We start from the raw sequence: 10528 nt of genomic DNA, 5'->3' as shown, positions 1-10528 counted from the left end.
AACATATTAAATAATTAAAGTTATTAATGAGCCTTGATTAATGGATTAAACTAGTGTGACTAGCCCAATTAATTAATCAAGCCCATTAAGGTTAATTATGGAATTTAGGTCAAGATTATTGTGTTTAAGGAAATAAATATATATTGATCTAGCCTCCACCAATTCAATGGGGATTCACGAGAGGCACACAAAAAATCCTCCATAATATTTTGGCCACTTTTTCAAGAAAAATTATTTTGAGTCCTCTCTCAAAATTTTGATCTCAACGTAAAAACTTCTTTCAAATATTCTAGTGCTATTTGAAAGAGGAACAAATCTTCTGGTCGTGGACCTGATTAGAAGAAAGGAGTCTCTTGAAGAAAGTTCGTAGGGATTCACCAAGAGCTAGATCCGTCATACCGGATCAGTTGGTGCCATGTGATTTATTCACAAAAGGTATAACTTTTAAACGCCCTATATATGTTTAAGTTAAAATCATACGAACGTCCAAACATATTTTGATTATCAAAATAAAATAAAATTCTTAAACTTTTGCTTCGTTTGAACGTGTAGAAAACCGAGATCCAACACAAGAAAGATAACAATGGTATTGGCACAAGTATCTATATGTGCCGGAAAATCTCAAAGTTCGGCGGCGGAAAAAGCACACGAGAGTGTCAGGATAAGGATTCCTACAAAGCTGAATGCTTCTCTGGTGTTGTTTCCTCCATTGGAGGAGCCATCCGTTCTAGGAACTGTTTTAGACCCAGTCTCTGTATAAACAAGACAGTCCCGATTAAATATTAAGCGAGTCGACTCGGAGAAGAAGATGAAATACTTGATGTTTGCTAGCTACCTGATGGAATATCTGGCTCCTCCGCTGAGTTTGGGCTCTGGGGGATATCGTTGGCAGGAGTCTCGGAGGAAGGTGGACTTGTCGGGGTTGATGCAGAACTCGGCCCGTTATTAGAAGCTGTTTCATGATAACGAAAATTCAAAATCCAGTTTGTTAGTTTGGATTAACAGTGTGAGTAAATCTCAAACATCCGTGTTTATCTTACCATCACACTGGCTCACCGGAGGCGTTTGCACGTTGCAAGCTCCGGGTAATTGAAGTGCCAGAGTTTGATTTACGACAATGCCTAGGTATGAGTTTGATCCGCCTTTCAGGAGTGTGCAAAGACACAATGGCTGCGATTGCACGACGTCCTTAAGCTGGGAACAGCACGACTGTGATGGGGTCGATGAATTTCCACTCACGTAGTTGAGGCATGGGGACAGCCCCACGAGTGCATTCATGCAGCCTGATTGTGCTGTGGCTCTGTGGTAAAACATGAGTATGACTAGCATAACTAGGCTTATGTAACATGATTTCGAAGCCATTTTTCTAGTAATTGGCGATGTTTGTGAAATGGGATCTTGGAAGACCTGAATTTTGAAGATGGAGGAGTTGCTGTATTCGGGTTTAAATAATACTTTTCTTGGGGAAAAGACAATATAAATTGATAGGTTCAGTTTTGTTGGCCTACTTTGAATCTAATTGTTGCCGGGAAAATTTATGCTCAACAATGTAGGAAATACAAGCAATCTGTGGCCACCTAACATGAAAATGCTTACCTTTTCAAACAAATTAAAATGTTAGTTAAAGTTGTTGAGCTCCATAACAGGATTTCAAATCCACCCATTTCCCCTCCAAACCGAATAAAACGATCAATACATAGGCATATATATAAATATATCGAGTCCCCAACTTCGAGATAATAAGTTTCAACGCTCCATGTTCTTGAATTTTCTTCCAAAAACACAGATGGCTCACCCATACGCGCAGTCACTGGTTGCAACTCTGCTAATATGTATGTTTTTTGAGGCGAATGCACAGATCAGCACGCCATGTACCAGTTCAATGATCAATAGCTTCGCCCCCTGCTTAAACTACGTCACCGGAAGCAGCGCCTCGGGTTCTTCCCCTACCCATGATTGCTGCAATTCCTTGGAATCTCTTGTATCTGGCAGCATGGATTGTGCCTGCCTTATAATAACCGGAAACGTTCCCGTCTCAGTACCGTTTGTGAACAGAAGCTTGGCAATTTCACTCCCTCGAGTATGCAAAACTTCTGTTCCAGTGAAGTGCAAAGGTGAATAAAAAAATCTCCATATTGAACAATTCTTAATGAAATTTTGGTCTTGAATTGCTAAAGATTGAGTACTTTCTTACATTTTTGCAGCCTCCGGTGATCCCTTACCGGCTCCAGGTATACTCACAAATGAAAAAAACTATTGAATTTTACGCTTAGTGTGATCTAAGAAACGTTGTTGGCTAAAAATCGATTACTCGCAGGTCCTGTTTTATTCGGGCCAAGTGCAGCTCCCGCTGCGGCTTCTACTGATGGTAGTAGTCCTATATCTGTTCTATCTATTATAAATCTATCTTATGTAAAAGAAAAAAGGGCACCTGAAACAATGGATTCATTACTTGTTTTCAGCTTCGAAGGCGGCAGCAGCGGATGCGCCACCGCCAGCAGACACATTGGATATCTCGCCGGCATCTCCTCCTGAATTTTCATTAGCTCCAAATGCGAATCCGGGTATTAGACCCGTGGTCGACCCGAGATCGGATTCGAATTTATCCACTGCTTCACTGCCTTATCTTGTTTTGATTTTTATAGGAATTGTTGTTTTCAAGTTCTGATAAAATCTCGAGTGTGTTGGAATGTAAGTCTTATTTATTTCCCAGGCACGTTCGAAACTATTTTCTTGATCCATGAAACTTAACATATTGTTCCCAGATCATATCACTGGTCCAGTCTTTTCCTTTCACTTTACATAATTTCAATTTATTACAGAATTAATCGGATAACAATTAATTTTCGTGTGTAATTAGATTAGTCTAGATAGAAATTGGTAACTAATTTTTTCACACAAACTCGCGTAAGACAGTCTCACAAGCTAATTTTATAATACGAATTTCCGATCCAACTAATAAAAAAATATTACTTTTGAGAGTCACACAAGTCAAATTTATAATACGGATTTTCGAGCCAACCAATAAAAAAATACTACTTTTGATGCCAAAAGTAATAATTTTCACTGTATTTATGGATCAGGACGATTCGTCTTACAAATAGAGATATGTAAGACCGTTTCAAAAAATATCTTCTTTCATGTTTCTGAACCAAATGACTCATAATTTATCACATTATTTTTAACTGAGACTTCAAATAATAGTAATTTTGCCACATATTTATTTCCAAATTTAAATTATTTGTGCAAAAGGTGCAAATACAAAACCAACCACCTTTAGCGCATCAATGTTTTCATAATCAAATCGATAATCCAACTATTGTACTTGAAAATAATGATTTAGCTGAACACACTGGTTCAATCGGACAGACTGAAAAAATAATATAATTAAATAAAATAATGTAGTAAATAATATATTTTATGTTAGGATCGGTTTGAAGGGTTTTAGTGTTTAAAAGGGGGTTGAATAAACACTATGAGATATTGACTCTTTTTCAATAATGGTGAATCAATTTAGTGAAAAATGATTGCAAAGATATTGTTGTCGATATTAGTCAGCTAACTAGTACAAGTGCAGAAATAAACCAACTGATAGATTGAATATTTAATGAATAACTGAAATAATGGAGATAAAGATTATGTGGATGTTCGAAGGCTTCAAATACTCCTACGTTATCCCTTATATCACAAGGATAAGTTTTTCACTAAAAGACTTTGATTAATTACAGATACTGTAATAACCTACTTCAGTTTGGACTTAAACACTGCAAAACTGATACTCTTAGTTCTTTTTACAATTTATCATTATACAACTTATAAGACCATGGGCTATCCCGATCTTGTGCTCCCTCGAAGACCTTTTTTCCGTCTTGGGTTCATATACTCGAGCCTTTTCTCTCACGGGCTTTCTCATGCGCCATTACTCATAGGACTTCTCCAGCCCAGACACTTTAGCTTTTTACTTTCCCAGAATTCGAACCCAAAACCTCCTGGACATATAGGTCTTGGCAAAGCAATCCTAGTACCAGTTGAGCTATTGGGCAAGAGATTGCCAATCCGAAGAATTCAGATTACTTGGTGATTTAGTTTCCCACTGCCGCGATGATTATCTAGCTTGCTCCACGGCTCGTCAGCTGTTTTATCAGGATACTATTACGTAGGTTCCTAAACTTCGAATGGATGGTCGAGCGTAGGTAGCAAGCAACTAGCTCAACTGGTACTAGGATTGCTTTGCCAAGAGCTATATGTCCAAGAGGTTTTGGGTTCGAATCTTGGGAAGATACAAAGCTCCAGTGTCTCGGCTGGAGAAGTCCTATGAGTAATGGCGCATGGGAAAGCCCGTGAGGGAAAAGGCCCCAGTGAAAACCCAAGACAGAAAATGGCCTCCGAGGAGCCCAAGATCGGGATAGCCCATGGTCGTTACAAAAAAAGTGTAGAGCCCAAAATCAGTACACGTAAAACCCAAGCATTTATTTAAATTGTTAAATTATTTAATTAAGTTTAAAATGATTTTAGCGGTGCATGATTTATGAATTTGCATTATTTTAAATTATTTATGTTTATGTGATGCACGTTAAAATGTTTTCTTGAGTTTCACGTTTCAGGCGATTATTCGAAGCGGGATCGAGGAAAAGAGATTGGCGACGATTTTGACGATTTTAAAATGTGGTATTTTATTTTAAGTTAGGAATGAGGCTTTTGAAATGATTTGTTTTAGTTTCTAAGCATTTTTAAAGCCTAATCCATTTACTTGGTGATTTTAAGATTTTAAAACTTTTTAGTCTATCAAGTATGTATTTTATTTTTATCAAGGGATTTGTTAAATTATGTGGATTAAGATTTAATTAGTTTGTTAATTATTAATTAAACACAATTTTATCCCATAATTATCTAAACACACGCACACAAACATTCACACACACACTCACACACATACACGATATGCACACGCTCACATTTCAATGTTTAATTTCATTTTCTTGAGAGTAAAAGCTAGGGTTCATAGATTATTTCAGCAGTCTCATCTCCTTGAAAAATTTCTGAAGAATTTTGCTCATTTTCGAGCAAGAAAATCGTGCATCGTCGTCGTCGTCTCCCGGTCATCCCCGTGATCCACCGCTTTGGTTTTCCTCATCTTCGAGCGTTTAGACGCAAATGCATGTATATTCTTTTGTTTTTGCATCGATCTTGTCATAGTATATGTTTTGATGTTTATTGTGTGTAAAAATCTATATTTGTTATGCAAAAGTTTGAGCAAAAACGTTTGGAACGATTCTTGAAAGTTTTTAGATCTCAAAACCGGGTGTTGCTGTCATTTCGTGTACTGTACTTTCTTGGTCGATTTTCTGGAAAGTTTTCAACATACAAAACTTAGTACTTTTCGATAACTTCGATTTGACAGTAAATTCGTAATTTTTGGACAAGAAATGAGTGAGTTATGATCATTTTGTTTGACTGCTTAAACTGTGATGTTTAAATGATTTTTTTGTAGATCTCAAAAACCGAATCTGCTGTCATTTCAAATCCTGCGAATTTTCGGTCGGTTTTCTGGAAAAACTTTCAACATATAAAACGTAGTACTTTTCAATATCTTCGATTTGACATTAAATTAGTAATTTTTGGACAAGAGACGCGTGAATTATAATCATTTTTGTGTGACTGCTCAAATTGTGATTTTTAAAAAAGAAAGTGTTCTTCGTGTGCCGTAAGGCGACGCTCAGGCGCCAAGCATTCTGGAAAAAAATAATTTTTTTATTTTTAAAAATTTTTTTCTTGGTAGGTTCGACGTGCAGAGAATATATTTTATGTTTTTGAGGTATGCTAAATGTCTTGTGACCAAATATGAACGGGTTTGGAAGCCGGTGAATGTGGCCGGGGACCTTTCCACCCCGGTAAAGCATGACCGGGTTTAGATCAGGATTGGAAAGCGATAAAGCATGACTAGGGACCAATCCACCCGATAAAGCTTGACCGGAGATCTCATGTATGTGTTAGTGGACATCCCTGTCAGCCCAGTACTGTGGTTTAGTCTGATCAGGTGCATTTATGTATGTGTTACTTTCTTTGAAACATATCTCTACACAAGATGATGATGACTATGCATGTTTAAGTATGTATGATGCAACTACATTTACGAAAATGTTTATGAAATGATGCCACGTCTATGCTTATGTAAGTATGTTCAAAGTTAAGTTATGTATGCGCTACTATAAAATGAATCTAGTTTTATTATACTTACTTGTTATTATCAGTTTATACATGTTGAGTCTTTAGACCCACTAGACTTGATCGATGCAGGTGAGGACGAGTATGAGGAGACGAGAGGTGGGGATCAGTGAGTTGGCTCGGACTACGTAGAGGCTAAACCCGAAGACCGCTTACGTTTTTAGAAATTTTTTTTATGCACGTATCAAATACTCTAATTTTCACGGGATTACTTTACGATGTTTAAACAAGTGCTTTTGCAAACTTTGGATGTAGTTATTTCATTTCAAATATTTTAGACAAGAAGATTATTTTTATCGCAATTTGAAAGTTTATTATTTATTTAAGAAAATTTTTTATTTTCCGCAAATTTTAAGTAGTTCAAAATACGGTACGTTACAGTTCGTATCAGAGCGGTGTTCTTGTAAAGGGTTATGCCTACTACCAATTGCGAGAAGCTTACGAAATCACATCTCAAGTTTGTAAGTTTTAACGTTTTAAATTCTTTCATATACTAAGCTTCAAGTCATGATTTCAGCATGTACATGTTTTAAGTTCGAATTACGTACATCTTATGATATAGATATTATGTTCATGCATGCTGGGTTTACGTGTTGGGTGAATTTTGGAACAGTATGCCTCCCAGACGTAGGATTGTGCGTGGAGCAAGCGATGAGGATAGAGAACCTCAGGATGGGGAGATGGCCACTCTTTCTCGTCCACCGCCATATATGTGGCTCAGATTCTTGCAGGAATGACTCAGCTCTTGGCACAGTTTGCGGGGAACCATGCTGCCGTAGATACAAGAGCGAGGCCCAGACCAGAGGCGGTATATGAGAGGTTCAGGAGGATGGACCCAAAGGAGTTCACGAGGACTACAGACGCGATTATAGCTAAGGGATGGATTAAGTCCGTCGAAGTAATTTTTGCTTTCATGGAGCTGCAGGATGTAGACAGGGTTAGGTGTGCCACTTTCCTGCTGACAGGAGGCGCCAGATTGTGCTGGGAGAGCGCGTCTGTGTCAGTGAACTTGCAAACACTGACTTGGGATTGTTTTAAGGAGGTTTTCTACTCCAAGTACTTCACTGAGGAAGTACGCTCCCGCCTGACCAGGGAGTTAAAGACGTTGAGACAGGGAGACAACAACGTGGCAGAGTTTTTCAGAAATTGAGAGGGGGTGTCAATTTGTGCCCTTAATTGCGAATGATGCTCGGGAGAAGCTAAGGAATTTTATTGATGGTTTACGACCGATCTTGCACCTTGATGTGAGAGTTGATGGTCCTACTACTTATGGCGTTACCGTGTCGAGAGCCTTGGCGGCAGAACAGGATCAGAGAGACATTGAGAACGACAGGCAGGGCAAGAGTCCCTATCAGGCACCTCATCAATAGCAGCAGCAGTTTAAGAAGCCTTTCCAGGGGCAGCAGGGGAAGAGGCCGTTTCAGGGACCGCTAAAAGGCAAATGTCCTATTCCGCAGAAGAAGGCTCCTCAAAGGCCTGGTGAGCAAACTTCCAGTGTGCCCGAAGTGCAACCGCCAGCATCCAGGACAGTGTTTATGGGGATTTGGCAAATGCTTTAAGTGTGGAGCTAGCGATCATCTTCTAAGAGACTGCCCGTAGTGGAGGCAGCCAACCCAGAGGAGATTTTTCACCATGCAGGCAGAGGAAGCGAACCATGACACGACCCTGTTGACTGGTAACCTATTTAATTCAGCAACTTATTATTTTTGTCATGCATGTCTCAAATTTGATTTGAGATTTTTAGTTTGCTGTTTCGTATTTTTGGTGACTCGGGATAGAAATATCCTACTATGCATGAGGTTAAGAGTTGTATTTGGGATATAAGTTTCGTGTGTTGTGCTAATGTCTCTCAGGAAATATCTTCATAAAAAGAGTAGCCACGAAAACCTTGTTAGATTTTGGGACCACTCACTCTTTTATTTCGGAAACTTTCGCTAATCATCTAGACGTCAAGTCTATTGGACTCGACGTGAGCTATTCAGTGATAGTCCCGTCAGGGAAGAGTTATCAGCTATGACCGTGGTCAGAGACATCGATTTTGAACTACAAGGCCACCTAGTAAATGTCCACCTGATTGTGTTGCCGATGCCATAGTTTGATATTATCTTGGGAATGGACTGGCAAACGAAGAACAAAGTTCTTATTGACTTTCAGAAAAGATCGGTGTTGGTAAGACCGTTGGGCATGGAGCAGTTTCTCTTTGAGCCGGATAGATGTTGGAGTTTCTCTCGCATGATCTCTTGCATGCTGGCACGTAGACTTATTAACAAGGGGTATCAGGCTTTCTTGGCTAGTATTATTTCCGCACCTGACGTACCCACTCCGTCGATATCTGATGCACCAGTAGTCAGAGATTTCCTGACGTTTTTCCTGATGACATGACAGGCCTTCCATCAGGGAGAGAGATGGAGTTTGCCATTGATCTTGTGCCAGGCATCATGCCAATCTCTAAGGCACCATACCATTTAGCTCCAACTGAGATATTAGAGCTCAAACAGCAGATCCAGAAGCTCCTAGATAAAGAATTCACCCGCCCTAGTTTCTCACCATGGGGTGCACCAGAGATCTTCATAAAGAAGAAAGATGGGAGCATGAGGTTGTGTATCGATTACCGAGAACTGAACAAGGTAACGATCATGAACAAATACCCACTACCAAGAATCGAGGACCTATTCGATCAGTTGCAAGGAGCTATTGTGTTCTCTAAGATAGATCTACGATCTAGGTATCATCAATTGAAGGTAAAAGATGCAGATGTTCATAAGACAACCTTCAGAACCAGATATAAACACTACGAGTTCTTACCTATGCCGTTCAGACTGACGAATTCTCCAGCGATTTTTATGGACCTCATGAATCGAGTGTTTCAGCCCTACCTAGATCAGTTCGTCATAATGTTCATTGACGAAATTATTATCTACTCGAAGAGCTATGAGGAGTACAGTCAGCATATTTGGGTACAGTTTTGCAGGTCTTGCAGAGTCGCAAGTTGTTCGCAAAATTCATCAAGTGTGAATTATGGTTGGAGAAAGTAGAATTTTTGGGTCATATAATATCTAGCAGTGGCATTGAGGTTGATCCAGCTAAGGTGGCAGTAGTTAAGGAATGGGTTGAGCCGAAGAATACGTCAGAGATATGCAGTTTCCTAGGCTTGGCAGGCTACTACAGAAATTTATTCAGGAGTTTTATTTCATCGCAGTTCCACTCACTTCATTGAATAAGAAGAATGCTAAATTTGAATGGAGTGACGATTGCCAGAAGAGCTTTGATACTTTGAAGCAAGCTCTTATCACAGCGTCAGTTTTAGCCATGCCATCAAGGCAAGTCCATTTTGTTTTGTACATCGATGCATCTAAACTCGGGTTAGGCGCAGTTTTGATGCAGCATGGTCGGGTTATAGCTTATGCCTCCAGACAGTTTAAAGTGCATGAAAAGAACTAGTCTACTCATGATCTCGAGTTAGCTGCCATTGTCTTTGCGTTGAAGATTTGGAGACATTATTTGTACGGCGAGAAATGCCAAATATTCACTGATCACAAGAGTCTCAAGTATTTCTTCATGCAGAAAGAGCTGAACATGAGACAAAAACGGTGGTTGGAATTGGTAAAAGACTACGATTCTGAAATTAGCTACCATCCAGGGAAAGCTATTGTTTTTGGCAGATGCTTTGAGCAGAAAAGTAGCAGTCTTAGCACAGCTATCAGTGCAGAGATCTCTTCAATCAGAGATTCAGAGGTTTGGCCTGAAATTTTATCCTAAGCGTAGAGCTCCTAAGCTATCTAATCTGACAGTCCAGTCTTCCTTACTAGACCGAATCCGTAGAGGTCAAACTTCAGATGATCAGTTACAGTAATGGAGACTGAAAGATGAAGCGAAGGGCAGTGTAATCTACACAGTGTTTGATGGTATTGTGAGATACAGAGGAAAGATGTGGGTGCCTAGTGTTGATTCTATCAGAGAAGATATTTTGTCAGAGGCACATACATCTCCATATTCCATCCATCCAGGGGGGTACAAAGATGTACAAGGATTTTCAAATACTGTGTTGGTGGCCAGGTATGAAGCGGAACATCCGCCAATTTGTATCTGAATGTCTCACTTGTCAGCAAGTGAAAGTAGAGCATCAGAGGCCAGCATGAATGCTCTCTATTCCTGAGTAGAAATGAGAGAATATCACCATGGACTTCGTTGTTGGTTTTTCGATGTCAGTTAGATTATCCAATGCCATTTGGGTTATAGTGGATCGACTTACTAAGTCAGCACACTTCTTGCCAGTGAAGACGACTTTCTCCATGACTCAGTA

The 10528-nt window shown here is 39.5% G+C and overlaps 2 protein-coding genes across 2 annotated transcripts; one reads left to right on the top strand and one right to left on the bottom strand.

The window, feature by feature from the left end:
* Positions 1 to 520: 520 nt before the first annotated feature.
* LOC142553883 (non-specific lipid transfer protein GPI-anchored 15-like) lies at positions 521 to 1362 on the bottom strand. The gene is made up of 3 exons (XM_075664408.1): positions 1041 to 1362; positions 836 to 952; positions 521 to 752 (listed from the first exon to the last, which is right to left on the bottom strand). Exons 1-3 carry the CDS (start codon positions 1360 to 1362, stop codon positions 622 to 624), a joined length of 570 nt encoding a protein of 189 aa, XP_075520523.1. The 3' UTR covers positions 521 to 621.
* Positions 1363 to 1756: 394 nt separating this feature from the next.
* Positions 1757 to 2769, top strand: LOC142553881 (non-specific lipid transfer protein GPI-anchored 16-like). Its single transcript, XM_075664407.1, has 4 exons — positions 1757 to 2114; positions 2205 to 2231; positions 2318 to 2368; positions 2463 to 2769. Exons 1-4 carry the CDS (start codon positions 1757 to 1759, stop codon positions 2666 to 2668), a joined length of 642 nt encoding a protein of 213 aa, XP_075520522.1. The 3' UTR covers positions 2669 to 2769.
* The last annotated feature ends 7759 nt before the right edge of the window (positions 2770 to 10528 follow it).

This window comes from Primulina tabacum, chromosome 8 (assembly GCF_025594145.1).
Source record: "Primulina tabacum isolate GXHZ01 chromosome 8, ASM2559414v2, whole genome shotgun sequence".
In the NCBI taxonomy this organism is placed as follows: domain Eukaryota; kingdom Viridiplantae; phylum Streptophyta; class Magnoliopsida; order Lamiales; family Gesneriaceae; genus Primulina; species Primulina tabacum.
This window is presented reverse-complemented; position numbering and strand designations above follow the sequence as displayed.

Coding starts and splice junctions, on each gene's coding strand:
- LOC142553883 (XM_075664408.1), bottom strand. CDS start 1,362: ATGGCTTCGAAATCATGTTACATAAGCCTAGTTATGCTAGTCATACTC. Junction 953..1,040: donor TCCGGTGAGCCAGTGTGATG/GTAAGATAAACA, acceptor ATCATGAAACAG/CTTCTAATAACGGGCCGAGT. Junction 753..835: donor GGAGCCAGATATTCCATCAG/GTAGCTAGCAAA, acceptor TTGTTTATACAG/AGACTGGGTCTAAAACAGTT.
- LOC142553881 (XM_075664407.1), top strand. CDS start 1,757: ATGTTCTTGAATTTTCTTCCAAAAACACAGATGGCTCACCCATACGCG. Junction 2,115..2,204: donor TGTTCCAGTGAAGTGCAAAG/GTGAATAAAAAA, acceptor ACATTTTTGCAG/CCTCCGGTGATCCCTTACCG. Junction 2,369..2,462: donor CGCTGCGGCTTCTACTGATG/GTAGTAGTCCTA, acceptor ACTTGTTTTCAG/CTTCGAAGGCGGCAGCAGCG.